At 45.6% G+C, this 20403-nt stretch overlaps 1 protein-coding gene across 7 annotated transcripts in view; it reads right to left on the bottom strand.

The window, feature by feature from the left end:
- Positions 1-9597: 9597 nt before the first annotated feature.
- Positions 9598-20403, bottom strand: part of CRACDL (CRACD like) — a 186168-nt gene continuing 175362 nt past the window's right edge. For 6 of the 7 annotated variants that reach the window (XM_049115461.1, XM_049115460.1, XM_049115459.1 and 3 more), the window contains exons 8-10: positions 12422-12603; positions 11282-11426; positions 9598-10437 (exon numbers count right to left, since the gene is read on the bottom strand). In XM_049115461.1, the coding sequence (XP_048971418.1) occupies positions 10295-10437; positions 11282-11426; positions 12422-12603 (470 nt within the window). In that variant the 3' untranslated portion in view covers positions 9598-10294. The remainder of the gene's footprint in view (positions 10438-11281; positions 11427-12421; positions 12604-20403) is intronic. The other variant, XM_035696575.2, reaches the window with a different exon arrangement.

Below are 20403 nucleotides of genomic sequence, written 5' to 3'. Positions count from 1 at the left end.
CAGCATGGTTGCAGGCACCCAACCTCTGCCTTCTGCTCTGGCCTTGGAGCACTCACCTATAGAAGTGCCTGAGTCTTACAGATGAGATGGTAGATGAGGTGGCAGGGGTGGGTGATAAAGAAAACAATCTAATCTTTTTTTTTCCCCTCCTCCCCTACCTTTGGGAAGAAAGATGGGGCATTTAAATTTCAAGGCTTCAGCTTCTGAAATTTGGGTTTATTTTGTCTGAAGGACTCCCTAAAGATTTGCCTCTAGTTTCTTTTGTCTCTGTAGCAATTCTGCATTTTCCTAAGCTTGATACCAGAATTCTTAGCCTTGTGGGGAATCTTTCAGATAGAAGGTGTTCTTTACTGGATCATGGGCTAAATGTTGAGTTTCTGTTTTCTGCAAATGTAACAGCAATTGTCAAACTAGGTGCTTGGCAGGGAGGGTGCTCGCAGGCCTCTGGCCTCTCTGCAAATACTTCAGGATGCTTCGGAGAGGTTAATAAGCACACCTCAACCACCAGCTGGACTGTTGCTGTTTGTAATAATCTTCTGGGCATCACAAACATCTCTCTCCTTTATTTCCATGCTAATAAGGATAATTTCCCTACGGAGAAGGCAGGAAGGATGCCAGACAATACAATAAAGTAAATGTCAACCACCGCCTGAATACCTGTGCTATTACCCACAAGCACGCATTCGGCCTGCATTATTTCTGGTATTTGGGCCTCAAAAACCTATTCACTAGAGATTATTTTCATCTATCAAGGAATAAACAAATATTTCCCTACACATGGGAGTTATGTAGAACTGACAGGACGATTCAGGGGTGCGGCTGGAGAAGCAGATCTACATGCCTCCCCCCATCACTTTCACCCATAGAGAGGGACCACGAAGGTCCCATCTTCTGATTGGCTGGTTCTACGTGGCTTCCTTCTCTTGGTAAGAGAAGGCTTTCAAAGCACTCTGAACAACTTCATTCTGCATAAAAGCCCATTTGGATCATTTTTCTGGATGATTACTTCTTAGTAATAATTACTATTAAGAGCAATGTAATGTAATTACCTTATAAAACAAATGTAAAAGACCCTGCTCTCAGACTACTACATGTTGTAGATGCAGAATAGTTCTATCCAGGGAAGACACTGAGCTCAAACTCCTTTCCAACACAAAGATCTGGACAGCTTCCCAGAGGGATGGCCATCCTCCCTCAGCTTGCTAACTTTGAGTGTCAGGGAACTCACTCCTGACTGGCATCCTGTCCCATGCTGGACAACAATAACAGAACATTCTTTGTCCTTCTCTTGAACTTTCATTTCTGGTCCTAGTTTGTTCCCTGGGGAATTGCATAGAATAAGTCAATCCTTCTTTCTTCAAACATCTCAAGATGCTTCTCCTGCCTCCCCTTGGTCTTTCTGAGCTAAATATCTCTTTTCTCTGAAGTTTCCTGCACAGGACACTCCCTTGGCATCTTGGTTGTCCTCTCCTGAGCTCTCTCTAGAAAGTTAAGCTTTGTATGTGGGATGCACCTCATTGCCACTCACAGCCCATTAGCCGGAACTCAATGAGGTCCCATGAATAGGTAGATGTGTTGGGTGGGAGAGGGCGGAGGCAGGAGATGCAGTTTCTGGCTGGACATCTGCTTCTAGATACAATCTCATACTATGCAAGGGGATTGCAGGTCTTTGATGTATCCCTCCCTCCCTATCCCTAGCTATCTCTGCCACAGACCCTAAGACTGTAGTTTGGGAGGTGTTAGGTAAAATTCTCTCACACTGTGCTTATGGTCACATTCTTAACTTCACGTAAGACATTAACTTCAAAAACAAGTAGGGATTTCTCACTTTAGGACCCAGAAAAAGTATATGAAACTGCTATATTAGGTACCAGTTGCTATGTAACTCCAAAATTTAATAGCTTAAAACAATATTAAACATTTGTTTCCTAACAATTTCAGTGCGCCAGGATTAAGAGCACCTCACCAGATAGTTGGGCTTGGAATCTCTCATGAGGTTGTGGTCAGTATGTCAGCTGGGCTGCAGTCATCTGGAGGCTTGACTGGGGCCAGAGGAGCTGATTCTAAGGTGGTTCATTCATGTGGCTGGCAAGTTAGTTTGCTGTGCTGCCATGACAAAGTACCATAGACTCGGTGATTTAAACTAGAGAAATGTGTTTTCTCATAGTTCTGGAGGGTGCAAGTCTAAGATCAAGGTGTTGACAGAGTTGATTTTTTTTTAAGATTTTTATTTTATTTATTCATGAGAGACACACAGAGAGAGGCAGAGATACAGGCAGAGGGAGAAGCAGACTCCCCACAGGGACCCCAGTGCAGGACCCTGGGATCACGCCCTGAGCTGAAGGCAGACTCTCAACCGCTGAGCCACCTAGGAGTCCCAGGGTTGATTTCTTCTGAGGCCTCCTTCTTTGGCTTAGAGATGGCCATTTTCTCCCTGTATCATCACATGGTCTTCCATGTGTATATCTGTGGCCAAACTTCCTCTTCTTACGACACTAGTCTTATTGGATTAGGGCCCACCCTGATTACCTCAGTTGAACTGAATTACTTCTTTAAAGGCCTTGTCTCCAAATACAGTTATCTTCTGGGTACTGGGGGTGGAGTTAGGACTTCAACATATGAATTTTGGGAGACACAATTCAGCCCATAACAGGAGGTCTCAGTTCTTTTGACATGGGCCTCTCCACAGGCTGCTTGAGTGTCCCAGACATGGTGACTGGCTTCTCTTAGAACAGTCCAGAAGGTAAAGACAGCAATATCTTTCACTACATTGCTTCAGAAGGCTCACATGGTCACTTGTGCTACATTCTAGAGTTAGAAGTGGGCATGAAGTCTGTCTTATACTCAAGGGAAGGGGAATTAGGCTCTATGTTTGAAGGCAGGAGTATCAGAGAATTCATAGAGATATTTTAAAACCACTGCTGCTGCCATAGAAATATTTCCCTGTTGTTTTCTCTTAGAATCCAAAATAAGGATTTCAGTTTTTCCTTTTTTTTTTTTTTTTTAAATTCCTCTGTCTTCCACTTAAAACTGCTGCAAATCTAGAACCTACCTTACTGATTGCATTTTGCTTAAAATTTCACAGGCACATGTATTTGCTCGGTATTTTTTTTTTCTTTTTGATGACTCTGTCCTGTGAAACAGATGAGTAGGCTCTCCTCAGTGTGGATGAGGGAAGCTTGGTTATCCTGCAATTGGCAGCCTTGCTCAAGCTAGAGACAGTGACTGTAGTCTAAGGGGGAGACTTATTCAATCCTGTATAAAGTCTGGAGGGAGATTATCTCCAGGGCTTTATATGGAGTGTTATAAAATGGATGCTTTGAGGAGAGAAGTGTGACAAGTCAGGCTGGATGGAATCACAAGAACTTCCCAGGAGCCACAGAGCCTCTCGGTGATTTTAAACATTAATCAAAGGATAGACTTGAATGAAATGGAGAAAATTTTATTCATCAAAATTTTCCTCCACAGATCATTCCATTTCTTTTGAAGACATTTTGTTAAGCCTCTTAACAGTGTGGTATATGAATGTGCAGGCCTGAGGTACTCGAGACAACCAAGAGCAATTGTCCTGATGGTGGGGGTTGGCTATGGGAGTAGGAAGCTAGAGAGGTATATGGCCTCTTAGGTTTCTTCTGTGTGACTCCACCCTCAAATATTTAATAGACCTGACCAAAATAAAAGATGTCAGGTGTGCATGGATTTCTTTTGCAGACTGCTGAGAGCTGGAGAAAGACAGCAACAAAAATGTGTAAGTCCCACGTATGAAGTGGGCTGTGAGAATGGAAGACCCAGGGCAAGCAGGGGAAGGACATAACCAGGACATTGTCATCACAATTGGGCCTCCCTTGGCAGCCAGATCAAAACCTGGGGTTCCTGTTTCTAGGAACAAGAGAAACCCACAAGTGCAGGTATTTATCCTTGCGGGAAGCTCTGGAAGGCAAGGTGTGCTTTGGAAAGACCTACCTCAGCAATTTTCCCTTCTCTCCTCCTACACATTAATTCCCATCCATACATAAACACACTCTTGTTTGTCTTTTCTAACAAACAAATGAACAAACCAACCCTCTGTTGGCCATGTGCCCCTCCTCCCTTCTAGTGCCATTTCTCCCATTCACAGTAAAATTTTGAAAGTTCAGTACAGCTGATATCTAAGCAGGCTGGCTCACCTTGACTCGCTCTACTTGTGCTTCTGCCCTCAGCCCTCCACTGAAATAGCTCTTGTCAAGGTCACCTATACCTTCCACATTCCCAGAGCCAGTGCTCACTCTTTTTTCCATCTGTCTGGATCTCTTAGATCCCAGCTTACACAGCTGATTCCTCTCTCTTCTAACACTTTCTTCTCTTGTCTGCTATTCCTTTTTCATAGACCATTCTTTCATAGATCTGTCTCCTTTGCTGGCTCTGCTTTCTTCAGATCTGTAAGTGTTTATGTGTTCCGGGATCAATCCTGATACCCTTCTCTTCCTTTTCTGGACCCTTGATCACTTATCCAATCTAAATGCTGATGATTTCCAGCTGTATAACTTTATTTTGTATTCTACTTAGCTGTTTAATGGGAATCTCAGATTTGAGATATCCAAAATCATACAACAAAGGAGGCAAGGATATATAATGGGAAAAAGGCTATCTCTTCAACAAATGGTATTGGGAAAACTGGACAGCTACATGTACAAGAATGAAACTGGACCACTTTCTTACACATACACAAAAACGAACTCAAAATGGATTAAAGAGCCATATGTGACACCTGAAACCATAAAATTCCTAGAAGAAAACATAGGTAAGAATCTCTGACATCAGATGTAGAGATATTTTTCTAACTATGGCTCCTTTGGTGAGGGAAACAAAGAAAAATTAAGCTATTGAGACTACATCAAAATAAAAAGCCTTTGGACAGTGAAGGAAACCATCAATTAAAAAAAAAGAACTACTTACTGAATGGGAGAAGATATTTGCAAATAACATATTTGATGAAGTGTTAATATCCAAAATATACAAAGAACCTTTACAACTCAATACCAAAAAACCAAATAATCCAATTTAAAAATGAATTACAATTAAAATTGATAGACATTTTTCCATAAAAGACATACAGATGGGGGATCCCTGGGTGGCACAGCGGTTTGGCGCCTGCCTTTGGCCCAGGGCGCAATCCTGGAGACCCGGGATCAAATCCCACGTCGGGCTCCCGGTGCGTGGAGCCTGCTTCTCCCTCTGCCTGTGTCTCTGCCTCTCTCTCTCTCTCTCTCTCTGTGTGACTATCATAAATAAATAAAAATTTAAAAAAAAGACATGCAGATGGCCAAAAGATACATGGAAAGATGTTCAACATCATTCATCATCAGGGAAATGCAAATCAAAACCACAATGAGATAATCACTTCACAACTGTCATAATGGCTAGTATCAAAAAGATAAGAAATAGCAAATGTTGGTGAGGATGTAGAGAAAAAGGAACTCTAGTGCACTGTTGGTGGGAATGCAAGCTAGTGCAGTCACCGTGGAAAACAGTATGGATGTTCCTCAAAAAGTTAAAAATAGGGACACCTGGGTGGTTCAGTGGTTGAGCATCTGCCTTTGGCTCAGGTCATGATCCTGGGGTTCTGGGATTGAGTCCCACATCAGGCTCCCCCTGGGGAGCCTGTTTCTCCCTCTGCCTATGTCTCTGCCTCTCTCTCTGTATCTCTCATGAATAAATAAAATCTTTAAAATAAATTAAAAATAGAATTACTATATCATCTAGTAATTCCACTACTGGGTATTTACTCTAGGAATTTGAATACACTAATTCCAAAAGATATATTCACACCCATGTTTATTGCAGCATTATTTACAATAGCCAAAATATGGAAGCATCTTAAGTGTTCATCCACAGATGAGTGGATAAAGAAGAGGTGGTATATATATAAAATGTAATATTACTCAGCCATAAGAAAGAATGAAATCTTGCATTTGCAGCAGCATGGATGTATCTAGAAGGTATAATGCTAAATGAAATAAGTTAGTCAGAGAAAGACAAATACCATATGATTTCATTCATATGTGGAATTTAAGAAACAAAACAAATGAACAAAGAAAAGAGACAAACAAAAAAACAGACTCAAGTATAGTGAATTAAGCTGGTGGTTATCAGAGGAGAGGTGGGGGGGGATGGATGAAATAGATGAGGGATTAAGAGTGTACTTATCTTGATGAGCACTGAGTAATATGTAGAATTGTTGAATCACTATATTATATACCAGATACTAATATAACACTATATGGTAATTACAGTTGAGTTTTTTTTTTTAATTTTTATTTATTTATGATAGTCACACAGAGAGAGAGAGAGTCAGAGACACAGGCAGAGGGAGAAGCAGGCTCCATGCACCAGGAGACCGACGTGGGACTCGATCCCGGGTCTCCAGGATCTCGCCCTGGGCCAAAGGCAGGCGCCAAACTGCTGCGCCACCCAGGGATCCCCCAGTTGAATTTTTTAAAATGTCCACAATCAAACCCCTTTTTTGTGGCAAATCCTCTCCGAATTCAATTTCTGTAAATGGTATCACTACTCACCTGGGAGCTCCAACCAAAAATCTAGCTGTCATCTCTACTTCCATCCTTTCCTTTTCACATCAAATCAAACCCACCAACATGAGGGATTTTATACTCACTTTAAAAAATATTTTGAATCCATCCACTTCTCCACTTCCATCATTACACCTAGACCAGGCCACCATGGCTGGGCAGGCTCCTAGCTTTGTTTCCACCTGTGCCCCCGTACAATACATTTTCACTTAGAAGCTACAGCCATCTTCTTAAAATGTAAAACACATCACCTCCCATCACTTCTCTTCATTGATTTCCCAAAGAACTTAAAACAAATCCATCTTCCCACATGGCCTACCAGGACCCCCACAACTGGTTCAGCCTGCTTCTCCTGTCTGCACCTGCCTGTCTGCACCTGCTTCTCCCCCTTATCCTGTACACACTGGCTATGCTGCTTCCTGAACATGCCAGGTCTGAGGGCCTGGGACTTTACAGAGCTGTCACCTTCGCCCAGAGTGTTCTCGACCAAATCGCTACATGGCTGGTTCATTTTTATAACTAGGTCACCTCTTCAGCAAACCCTTTCCTAACCAGCCACTCTCAAATAGCCTTTTCTGCCACAATCAAGTCCCTCTGTTTTAGGCTCACCATTGCAGGAATTGTTGCTTTTCCATGTTTTTCTCAAGTTTCATGTTTATTTAGTCCCAGCCCCAAATAGAATGCCTACTAGCCATTCGCTCACCAGTGTGCCATCTTGGTAAAGTGCCTGCACAGAACTGTCAACTGAATGAAAGAATGAATGAAAACACTTCATAGTTTGTGTAGGTACTCACAATTAAAAATTACAACACAAGGGATGCCTGGGTGGCTTGGCGGTTGAGTGTCTGTCTGTCTTTGGCCCAGGGCGTGATCCCAGAGTCCTGGGATGGAGTTCCACATCAGGCTCCCCTAGGGGAGCGTGCTTCTCGCTCTGCCTGTGTGTCTGCCTCTCTCTCTGTGTCTCTCATGAATAAATAAATAAAATCTTTTGAAAAATTATAACACAAAAGAACCTTCATACTTTCTCCAGTCCTTCTTGGGAATTGAAGGGTAAGGGTGAATGTAGTCACTCAGGGAAGCACCATGAGTTACATGCTTGTCTCCAAGACACATGTCTTAGTCTGTTAGGGTTGCCAAAAGCTCGGTGGTTTATAAATAACAAAAATGTCTTTCTCACTCTTCTGGATGGAGGCTAGGTACTCCAAGATCAAGGCGCTGGCAGATCCGGTGATTGATGAGAGCCCTCTTCTTGGTTCATAGAGAGCCGTTTTATTGCTGTATCCTCACATACTGGAAAAAGCAGGGAGATCTCTGGGAACTCTTTTATAAGGGCACTAATCCCATTCATGAAGGTCCACCCTTGACTTAATCACTTCCCTAAAGGCCCCACCTCCTGATACCATCATACTGGGTTAGGATTTAACATGAATTTTTGGGAGACACATTTAGTCTATAACCAGTAAGAGCCCTTAAGTTCAAGGTCAGGACTTCCTTGTCTATACTATGTTCTTGACACAGATTCACCTCCATGCTAATGCTTTTTAAGAATGGGGACGACTCTGAAGGGTAGTGTTGAAAAGGCTAAAGTCAATTATTAGGTGCTCATCTGTGGTGAGATCTTGGACAGGTGACCTTAATGTTAATGCGCCTCAGTTTCCTCATCTGTAAAGTGGAGATAAGTACTTACTCCCAAAGGATTGTTGAGAGAATTACAAATATTACACTCAGAGCAGGACGTGGCACACAGGAGGCACTCAGTAATTGTTCACTCTTTCTTGTCAGGAAAACCAAGTGTGGCAATTCCCTGCAGACTTGGGCCATCTCCACTGCCACTCTAGACTTCATTCAGCATCTTCAAACTTTGGCCACTGTCTCAGTTTCTCCTGTTATAGCAGAAGATCACAACCTTCAGGCATGGGGGTGGCAGCCACTGGGCCACCCCCCAGTGAATTATCTCAGTGTCTTAAAATCTATACCCTTCTATCTTACCAGTTGCCAAGAGGATGAAACCAAGCCCTGAAATACACAGAAAATAACAACCTCCATTTGATTAAACTGAACCAAATACTTTTGATCTTATGGTCAAATCTACTGCCTCAAAATTGTTCATCTGAAATGTTCTGCTAATAGAGGAAATGGCAGTTTGGGATAGTAATAACCGACAAATTTTCTTCTAGTTAAAATTATTTATGTCTAAGCTGTTGGAGCAATTCTAGATGGACAGAGTTCTTGTTTAGAGCACATTTACCATGGCATTCAATATTGATGTTCTCTAAGAGAATGAAATTATTAAGTCAGTTTGGTTTGGAAAAAAAGAGCTATCCAGGGACTTTTTCAATAAAGGCAGACTTGATCAAGTTCTAGTTGATCAAGATGAAGTATAGTTCTAACAGCTGGAAATATTAATGAAGAAAATACAATAAAAGTAGAACTCAAGGTATATAAAATCAAATTATAGTATCTATATAGTCTATTGATTTTAGTGGCTAAATGCTCCCAGCTGTACATATTCCTATGAAGATTAGCTTGTTCAAAGAAACAAATTGGAAAAAAAAAACAAATTGGAAATGTTTTTAAAAATAGAGGTATTATATAACTGAGACACAGTTTTGTGTCTTTTTTGAGACACAAATTTTGAGATCCTAAATATATGCTCTTCCTCTGCTGACTTCTCCACATTCTATGTTCATGGGTCATCCTGGCTAATCCACTGATAACCTAATTTTCAACAGAAATACACAGGTTGGATTAATCAGATGCTAAAGTATTATAACTTTTAGAAATTTTGTATTTTTAAGATATTGCACCAAATAGATAAAAACAGAGAAGAACCTACATTATCTTCTGATTTCCAAAAATAAACACTGAAATTTTATTGGAAAAAAGAATCTCAAAAAACCCCAAATCAACCCAACTGGGATTCTGAATGGTATATATATGTACACAATGAAACTCTATATATGGCATTTCACTCATTGCTGGAGGACATTCTCCAAGCATCAGTAGAAAACATTTACACATATGACAGAAGCATGTTTGAAACCTTTTATTGAACAGGCAATGCATTGTGCAATGGTTAAGGACACAGATGCCTTGTGGAAAAGTTTAAAAATTATTTTTGGAAACAGTCTGTGAATTGCTGAACCTGGCTATGTTCCTTCCACTCCTGAGAGTGACTATCTTCAGGAAAACTGTTTTATAGCTGCTCTTGGAAACGGCATCCCTGTTTTACCAAAAATGTCATGCCTAATAGTAAACATGAAAGGAGAAGACGGGGTCCACAGGCAAGACAAGAACCAGAGACACAGGTTGATCTCAGGTGGAAGCATAGAGACATGTCCTCCTAGAAGACCTCGGTCTCCTCTGACCTTGCAGGCGCTTCTGACTTAGGCATTCATAGTTCGCTTCTTTGCTTCTACTCTCTTCCTGTCCAAGCCCTCTTTATCAAGGCAATTCTCAAAGACTCACATTCATACCTTTGGGCACAGGACCTTGTTCCTGGCCCTTTTCAATGGTGTTCTTGTTTTAGGGCACCTCTGGCCCAGGGTTGCGGCTGTGTGTCTGTCTTTGTTGGCCTGGTTCCTTCCTCTTCCCCAAGCTTGCTCTCCCATAACTTGATGATAAAATCACTCTTCAGCTTCACAGTTTGTTTGTCTTGATTTACTGGCAGTTTTTGACTAAAGTGACCCGTCAAGGTAGTGGACATTCTGTAGCAGCAGGCTGTCAGCCTATTTTATAATTTGGGGCATGTCACTCCAAGCTTGAGATTTCTTTCTGGCAAGTTCCATCCAGGATGGCTGATCTGTGCTGGCATAACTGGCTCTCTTCAGCTGATGCAATTCTTTCTCCGTCATCACTGCAGACTGAGCTGCTGGAAAGAAGACAAAACAAACAGAAACATGAGAAATGAGTTTAGATTCCCACTTAAGCCTCTTGTGTTTCTTTAAAATATATGTCAAGGTCTCAACTGTGGTCTCAAACATAAAATCCGTTAATGCATAAACATGTAAAGAAGATTTAGGCATAGAATAATTTATGTAATAAAAAAGCCTTAAGAACAGCAGACCCCAAATGGTTCCAGGAATGCAGTGAGGTGAGAGAAACTTTCAGAATAAAACTGCCAAGAACTCTGGAGATCGGTTTGCACAACTGTGTGAATATTCTTCACACTGCCAAACTGTACACTTAAGAGTGGCTAGGATGATAAATTTAGTTGTATGTATTTTACCACAATGAAAAGTATATTTAAAAATACTGATACACGTGACAACAGAGACGAATCTTGAAAACATTATGCTTGGTGAAAGAAGCCAGATACATTTTATTTTATGATTCCATTTATGAGAAATGTCCCCAAAAGGCAAGTATAGGGAGACAGAAAGTAGATTAGTGGTTGCCTAGACCTGGGCTGGGGAACAGTGAATGACTGTAAATGGGCATGAGGTTTCTTTTTAGGGTGAGGAAGTATTCTAAAATTGGATTGTGACGGTTGTACAAGTCAGTAAATATATTCTCATTGTCAATATATAGTTGCTGAATTGTACACTTAAAACAGGTGAGTCTTATGGCACATAAATGTCATGTCAGTAAAAGCTGTTTAAAAACGTCAATGTGGCAAAGTCATTCGGAAAAAGAAAACAAGACCAAAAAAAAAAAGCAGAACCAATCCCAGAAACGTATTCTAAAGTGTTTGGTGCTGCTTGCAGGTTTCATACCCAAGTTCTGGTGGGACAATGAGATTCCTCGTTGCAGCCCCTCCTGGAGGCAGAGCTTTGTCCCTTGCCTCCGGTCCACAGTGGGCTTGGCTGGAGCCACCAGGAAAGACTTGCTGCGGACAAAGTCAGCTTGTTTCATGGGCTCCTAATAAGACAGAAGAGAGACACATGCTGTTCGGTCACCTGAGATTCCGAGAGGGGGCAAACATAACCAAAGGCAACAGGCTACAACATTTCTCTGCCAAGATGAGTCATGCCACTGGTACTTTTTTGGCAGAACTGTGACGTGGGCCCTTGCTGAGAGGAGCCTTTCGAATGCCAGACTCAGGCCAATGTGGGGCCTGCTATTAAGCTTACACAGGCATCATAGCTTTTGCGCTGTCCCCATCCTTGGCCTTCGCCCCACCTGTTGGATGGCAGGGGTCTCATTTCAAAGTCAAAGTGAATTGTATTTAGAAATAGTTTTGAGATTTTTTTATGACACCTGGTATGAACATGAATGCCCCACACCAAAACAGCTAGTTAATATTTGCTTTATACGTTCCCCTAGCCTTCATGAAGGTTTTCAAGGGTAGGCACGATGGAGGTTTGGGTTCAAACGACAGAAAGCAGGCTCAGGCTCATTCCCTCACACAGCTGGAACACATTCACAGGTTTATCACGGAGGCTAGCAGGGGGAATACGAAAGCTGTGGGTCTCATCCTGCTTCTCAGCATCGTTGCTTGGACTTGAGAATGCTGTTTCAGTCCGGAGTGCAAAGCAGAAACCCGGCTTCCAGCCCTACAGCCCCAGGTGAGGAATAAGACCCCGCAGGCAGTCAGCAGAGCAGCAAAGCAGGGCTCGTCCATCAGCGCGCAATGAGCCGAGATGGAGCTGCTGACATGGTCACCAGGCTTCTCGCTGAGAAGTTATTTTAGCCCCGTTCCATTTCTCCAGATGCTGAGCTGTGTTGCCTAGGAGGCAGGGAGCAGAGGGCTGCCTCCGCTGCCTAAGCGATCTCCGGCTTCCATCAGCCCAGCGCACACAGAGGGCGGCCGCCAGCAGGCATCACAGGCCAGGGCCCCTGCCACCACCACGCAGCCCCGGCTCTCGGGCCGGTCCCTCCTGTAGCTAGAGACAGAAAGCGTTTGCTCTAAGCACCTGGGCTCTCTCGGGCGCCTTGGAGGGCTTTCCTATTTCAGCCTTCCCCGTGCGGGCCCCGGCCTTGTCGGCCTTGTCGTCCTGGTTTGGGGGCTGGTCCGAGGTCCCTCGTCGCTTCTGCCGAGCGATGGTGATCCAGGGTGGAGCAGGCTGGCCCTCGGCGGCAGGAGGCGGCCCCTTCTCTGTGGGTGAAGACACAAGGTTACGCAAAACATCCCAGCCCCTGTCCAGTCTCAGCTTTGGCTTCTCCCACACACACCCACACAGAGGGGCAGGGGGCCCGGGTGGGTGAAGGAGGAGGAAAGAGGGTCTGGGAGCCCTTCTGGCCAAGACGATTACTTTTCTTTAAGGGACTTGGTTTTGTTTTCTCATTTCAAGGTGCATCAAAGAGATGATGCTCCTCTAGTCTGAGCCACAAAATCTTAAATGCAGCTGTTCCTATCTATATATGCATTTTAAAGCCATCTTCCTCCCACAGAATACTTTCACAGGTGTATCAGAAGCCCCCTGAATCCGAAGGTTCCCCACCAGCCTGCCTCTGCCACCACACAGAACAAAGACGGAAGCGGATCCCCAGAGGCCTGGCACCTGCCCCCACCCCCACCCCGCTACCCCTTCTACACAGTGCCCCTGTCAGCAAGGTGAAGGCAGGGTCCCTGTCATAGCAACACATGAGACGTCTGGGATGAGTCAGTGTCGTTCTGCATGGCCTGACAATGCCCCCCCCCCCCCCCCCCCCCCCCCCCGCTCTGCTGTGATAGGGTATTACTCTGTTCCTGTTTCTGCATCTAGTCTTTTTCTCTCCATCCCCAGGGGCACCAAGGAGGGGCAGGGGACAGGAGCCACGGCTCTGCAAGCTTCAGTCTCATGTCAGAGTTGGGAAGGGCCTCTGGCTTCACACACTGACCTCTCCCTGGGAGGGCAGCTGGAAATGGCTCCCGCTCTCCTGGCGGCTGCCTGCTGGTCCCTGGTGGGGGGACCCCAGCTCTACCTCTTCCATTCATCCCTTGACCCCTTCTGCCGCTTCGGGCTCTCCCTGGCCTCCGACTTCTTCCCTGCTGCTCTGCAAAGTGCTTGGCTCTCGCACAGCTCAAAAAGAACTCTCCCCTGAGCCTCACCGGCCCCTGTTCTGGTCCACCCTCCACTCCAGTGGCCTCTGCCTGTGTCTCTTCAGCTAACTCCTGACCGGGCTACAGCAGGAACATTGCTCCCTCCAGCCACCTGACTGCTGAGCCATAAATCCTGAGGTCTCCCCGTTCCAACCTGCTCTACCCTCCCCCCCCCCCAGCACTGATGGGGCTGCAGAACCACGCTTGGGAGGCCTCTCCTCCGTGGGTGTTCCCTCTCCAGGTCCTCGTCGGACTCTTGCTCCTAAACCTGGGAATCTCCTCGTTCCTGACCCTTAACCTCATCTCTTCTTCCCTAAAGTGTTCCCAATTCTGTTTGATTTCAACACTCAGATCTGCTCAGACTACTTTCTATTAGCCACAGCTCAATGTTTCTGCTCTCCTGCTCCTCCAGCCTCCCTCCCTCCTTCCATCCTTCCTGCCCACCCGCCCACTCTTCAGTGCTTGCAATGCGCAAGGACTGTGTGAAATGCTAAGGTGGAAAAATAAACAACCAGTTGTTTGTTCTTTCAAAATCTCAAAGTCTGTTGGGGGAGACGAAATACAAATAAGCAACTCTGGTGGAAACTGGAAGATGCTACAGTTTACAAAGTGCTGGGTGGATACAGGGCCTCACACTGACTGGTACGTGGCAGGGCAGGTGCTATCTGGGTTGGGACCTGGAGAAGGGACCTTCCAGGCAGAGCAGAGGGGCAAGGAAAGGCCTCCAGGTGGAAGGGGCAGCTGTGGGCAGGCTGGCTGAGAGGGGCTGAAGGATCAAGCAGGGGCCGACTGAGAAGGGTCTTCTTGGCCATTTTTCTGTCCATAATGGGGAGCATGGGGTTTCAACCAAGGGCACACTCTGGAGGCTGTGTGGAAAGGAAGTCAGATGAGGAAGGCTAGTGAGGAGGTGAGGAGGGAGGCTGTGGCCACAGTCCAGGAGGTCATGAGGGATTGGACACCCTGTTCCAGAATCATCCTTGCTTGCCCACAAATGTTCTGCCCAGCTGCTGCCTCCTCCATGAAGCCTGCTCTGGTCAGCCCAGCTCAACATGCTCTCCCTCTCCTAATCCTTCTGTGACTCTCTTAAGACATGTGCCCCACTGCTTGGTGCTAAATATATCTGCTGGTTCACTGTCTACCTCACTGATAGATGCTTTTGGTCATTAAAACTTCTTATTTATTTAACAGACGCATTCCACGGACCACGCACCAAGTAGTGTTCTAATATTAGCTCATTTACGATGCTCTTTTGCATTTTATCTCTTGTCCAGAGAACCCAGTGATTGTCACGCACACAGAAGCTGGTTGCATGTTTTATAAAAGTCTTCATTTCTCATCCCTTAACCTCAATCCCTCATTCCAGGGAGGAATTGACTCTGCAGGGAGTCCTCATGGTCTTTCTGGACTTCAACTTTTTTCCTAAAAAGGTTTCTTCCCACTTCTCCTTTGATCCTTTCCTTATACTCAGTGACAGTCGTGCCCTCTGCTCTCTCCTGGCCCGAGTGGGATGTCCAGTAGTGCCGTCCTCCTAGCTCTGCCCCGCTTGTGCTGGTTGGGAGCCTTTGACACAACACAGGCAGACTGGAGGGAGGGAGTTCACTATGGGTTTAAACTCATTACCTGAGTCAACAAGATATTCTGAATAATTCTGTCAAGAAGTGTGCACAGAGAGAAAGATTCCACTTGGGAGTATTAAGCTGGAGGCTGAGTGGCAGCTGTGAAATGCCAAGGTGGCCTGGCACCTCTGAGTGCTCTGGCTGGCTTTCCAGCCCCTTGGGTCTGCGTGGGGCCACTGGCACACGTGTCATTCTCACCAAAAGGGTATAAGGCAGCTCTGATGAATTCCTAGACGCTAACTGGGCCAAAGAGAGTATTAAAAAAAAAAAAATCACTGGAAAAAGTTATGTAGAACAGGGGCTCTGCAGCATTCCTGGGAACTGTGGGCAGACTGGGGCTGGGGGGCCTCCTGGGCCAGGCTCAAATCCTATTCTCTTGTCCAGTGTGCTCATGGGAACTGCAAGAGGTGGTTTTTCTTTCCTTACACTGCGAGTCTGCTGGCAGAATTCATCCCAAGCAGAGAAGGGGCACTGACCTCTGCTTTGCCTGTCAGTGGGTAGCAATGCTTCAGGCCGTACTCTGTAAGTGTGCACACACGTGTCAGAGGTTCGTGGGCAGGTCCAGGGGAGTGAGCAAGTGCTGCACCTGCGCCAGGCTATGCCAGAGTGGGATTAAACAACCTATAATGGCAGCGTCACCAAACCTGGGCCAGGCATTTGACCAGGATCTTTCACCAACCACTTCTCTTTCTTGGTTCCTCCTCCTTTTCCCTGAGAGGTGGCCTTTCCTTGTATTCTGTGCTCTCTCCTTGCCCACCCTCTTCCTTGTCAGGAAGACAAGTGGACCACAAGGACCCTGCCAGCTTCTAGACCTTTTCACAGGATGGTCCAGGGCCAGACTCAGGAGTGGTGGGTGAGATTCCAGACACAGGAAGCAGAGAGAAATCCACTAAGCATCCTATCAGGGTTCAGAGGAGCTTGAGATTCCACCTGGAGCCTCACGTACCCCCACAGATAAGTGCCTGTTCCAGGTGGGCCCAGGCACAGCAGCTGGAGAATCTGTGCTGCTCAGGGGCAGAAGGCCCAGGTGGCCACTCTGGTCTGTGCCCCCATTTTTCCTGCACCTGGCACCGCAGCAGGGGCAAGGGTTGTGGGGGTATGTGCGCCATACTCGCAAGGGAAGGGTGTAGAAGGGAATGAAGACACAGATATCGTGCAGGACAAGACAGGTTTCAGACGCCAAAGACCTTCCTGTGTGAAACTCTAGAGCATAAATATGCAGGGTCAAGGTTCAACCGTAAATAGCTTCTGAGATTAAACATGTTCAAAATGTCATTAATCCCAGGATAATATAGATGTGGCAGCAGATTAAATAAAAGGAGCTGAAAACATTCCTTTGTTTACTTCTTTCTGCCTCAACGCACAGACAACCTTAGTCTTCTGGGGATTTGGCTAAAGGGCTCTGACATCTCAATTTCTCCTCCCCAAATGACAACAGGTTTTTCAAGCTGTCGGGTTTGTGCCTGGGTTTGCAATGAACAGCCCAGGAACATTTCTCACGCACAGGAAACCACCAATTCATGTCTGTATCTGTATGATCTCCTTTACTGAGAGTCTGAAAGAGACAGACTGTGCCAAACACATCTCCCCTGGAAAGAAAGGCAGCAAACTTGATCTGTTATACAGCATACGTTGAGTAAAATTTCCGGAAGATGGAATGCTCTAGATGCAGGAAGCTGTGACAGCCACAAAGCTGGCCCTAAGTGATTTCACACAAGGGTAACATTTGATTGGGGAAAATAATTTTTTTTTTTGTTATTTTGAGGCTATGGTTTTGTCCAAGAGGGAGGCTATACATTTAGCTTTTCTCCAGATTCCTTCCTTTTTCTTTTTTTTTTTTTAACTTTTTTTTTTAAATTTTTTTTATTTATTTATGATAGGCACACAGTGAGAGAGAGAGAGGCAGAGACACAGGCAGAGGGAGAAGCAGGCTCCATGCACCGGGAGCCCGATGTGGGATTCGATCCCGGGTCTCCAGGATCGCGCCCTGGGCCAAAGGCAGGCGCCAAACCGCTGCGCCACCCAGGGATCCCCTCCTTCCTTTTTCTTAACATGCTCTCCCACCTCAAAGGTTGAGTTTGAAAAGTATATTTATTGTTCAAGCATTCATTTCCAAGAGCTCTTGTTCTTGAGGTTGGTTCAATAGGCTGTGGTAATGAGGGCTGCTTCCTCCCTGGGGCCAGGAAACAGAGCAGCTACTGATGTGGCCCTGGGGCCTTCAGGGCTAGGAATAAGGCCTTGGGCTAGCAAGGCGCTTTTGGGCAAATTCCAGAACCTCTCTGTGACTCAGTTTCAGTGTAAAATGAGGAAAGGAGCAGTGTGAACCTCTCCTAATGTGACTGAAAATTGAACAAGATCATCCACTATCTACACCTCCTACATGACTGTGAAGATATAATGGGATAACCCACGGGAAGCACTTAGCACAGTGCCTGGCACCACGTGAGCTAAAGAGTGTGAGCTGCCCCCGCAACGGGTGCTGCTGGTATTCTGTTGTTATTCCCACTTGAGGAGAGATGCAGACTTTGGTCAAATCCTAGCCAGGACATTAGGGAGGCCAGTAAGCCATTTGCCAGTGTTCTCTCCTGTGATAAAAACCAACCCAACCCAAACTAGATTAAACAACAAATCAAGCACTGGGTTGTCCCCCAGCCTTTTGCTGAGCCAGGCGGCCAGGCTGACTCTTGGTTCCCGTGGACATAGTCCATGAGGGTTTGAGCAGACTACATCTTGTTGCTGGGCGTGTCCTTGTCTTCCTATGAGCCACACCGTAAGGGCAGGTGCCCTTTCCTGGTCATCTCTGTGTCTGCTATGTTCCTCATGGGCTGGGGAGGGTTGGAAGGGCCAGCGAGGTCTGAACAAAGCCATGCAGTCTGTGTCATGGAGGAGGCTGGCCCAAGTAATGCGCCCTCCGAAGCCACACTCTCTAGAATAGCAAGCAATTTGTTCCTCCTGGTAGATCTTATGCATAGTGGACAGCTGGCTGCCAGGCAGGAAGGCTCTGATGCAGCTACACACTGCCCAAGACGGCAGCTCAGTTTTCATCCATCTTCCCAGGAGCCTACTGTATATTGAAAATACCTCCCTCTCCCCAACTCTAAATACAGTGGGGAGGAAAACCATACAGTTTTTGGACCTATGTTTGGCATTTTAACCAAGCTATTTGTATACAGGAAGACTTAAAATGAACCATTCACAAAATCCTCAATGTTAAACCACTTCTAGAGATATCCAACTGGCCCTTTGTGAGGCAGAGGACGCTTATCACCTCATTTTGACTTACTGGTCAGTGATTTTTTTTTTCTTTTTGGAGCCTATTATAATTCAGCCTTGGGTACGGTTTTCTTCCATTCAGAAAGCCTTCTGTAATGACCCACTGAGGGGATGAGGCTGGGACTCCAGCAGTGGTCTACACCCCATGTGACAGGCAGGGCACAGCTGTGAGTCTGGAAGCTGGGAGCTGTCCTGAAGACGGTCTTCTGAGTGAGAGGCAATGGGCTGTACAATGTGAACTGCCAGGGTTTCCTGCCCTTTGGCTGAGAAAAAGAAAGCAATCTCTACCCTAAGCTAACACAGAGCAGGATGGTGGGGTTCTTCGGCCTCTAGAAAGTTTAGTGTATGCTGCCATTTGTTGAAGCTGCAATTTTTAAGAATCCTTTCACAAAATGTCTTCCTTATTTACCAAAGTACACATGCACATGGTACAAATTCAGAAAGCAGGTAAAAGTATACACAAGGAGAGGAAAGTTTCCCATAAATCAATAACCCAGGAGAGCTGTGCTAACGCTTTGGCATGCTCCTTCGAATCTTTTTCCGTTATGCTGTCATCTTAAAAATACGTATCAACGGCTCATTCCCAGCTTTGCAAAAACATTCTTTGCGGAAGGAGAGGCCTGAGTTTACGCTCTAAGAGTTCTGATCTAAAGTGCATGCATCATTAACATCTGTCACAACTAGCTGAAGCCAGAACAGCGCCTAGGTGCTCCAATAACAGAGCAAACAGCCTCCATGTCTGCTCTCCCCCAGGTCCTCTGCCACCGCCCCGGTTTACATGGGGGCGACGAGGTGTGTAAACACACACAGAGGGGACTGCTGGCGTGGGCGTGGGATCCTGGACTCTGGGGCCATGTGGGGCCTCACCTATGCTGAGGGTTTACGCCAGGCTTCCTGTATGAGAGGCAAGGGCTTGTTTTTTGTTTTTTTTTTTTCTTTTAAAGCATTTTTCCATCGATTGTCAGTCTCAGCTTCTGCAGACAGTCCCTGATCAATACATGCTGGCCAAGTCTGCAGGGGCGCCTCACCACTTCTGTCCATGAGCCAGGCTGGGCCAGCTCACAGTCGAACTTGGGCTTTTAATTCTCATGAGAGCATTTGTCTCAAAACTGTGCTGACCGTGTGGGGAGTCAGGGCTTTTCACAGAGCAAGCTCCCTTCCTGAATGACGTGTGATGGGGCTGTGGTCTACTTCTACCTCCAAATTAAACTGGTTGCCGTTCCTTCCTTTCCTCAGTCAGCCAAGCAGCCAGTCCTCACTGTTCGCGGATTCCGTATTTGTGAATTCGTCTACTCACTAAAATGTCTTTGTAATGCCCAAACCGGTTCTTGTGACCCCTCGTGGTCCTCTGCACACATGTGCAGAGCAGTGAGACATTTGAGTCTCTGGTCGAGCCTGGTCCTAGCTGATGTCAAACAAGGGGACTCCCTGTGTTTCTTTTCCTGTTTCTGCTTTCATATTGTAAACAGATGTCCTTTTCGTGGTAAACTTAGTGCTACATATTTTTGCATTTTTGTGGGTTTTTTTCTTTTTTGGTGATTTTACTGTCTAAAATACCCCCCACCATCTACTAACGTTAAAGTGCTGTCCAGCATTCCCGAGCACAAGAAGACTGAGGAGCCTCATGGAGAAAGTACGTTTGTCAGATGAACTTCATTCAGGTGTGAGTTTCAGTTTTGTTGGCTGGGAGCTGGATGTCAATTAATCAGCAATACATATAATATGGTGTCTTTAAACAGAAACACACAGAAAACAAGGTCATGTGCTGATCAGCTGACAAAATGTAATCAGAGGCTCACTACTATGATTTCTACTCTATTTCTTCTAGGAGCAATAGTTCGGTATTCAATAATGCAGTATCCACAGCAACTTTATGGAGCATAACTACTCTAAATAATGAGAATCACCTGTACCTGATGAGTGCCCACGAGGCAGCAGGCCTGGAGGCAAGTGCTGAGTCTAATCCAACACCTCTCTCCAGGGC

Source organism: Canis lupus, chromosome 10, assembly GCF_003254725.2.
Source record: "Canis lupus dingo isolate Sandy chromosome 10, ASM325472v2, whole genome shotgun sequence".
Lineage (NCBI taxonomy): Eukaryota > Metazoa > Chordata > Mammalia > Carnivora > Canidae > Canis > Canis lupus.
This window is presented reverse-complemented; position numbering and strand designations above follow the sequence as displayed.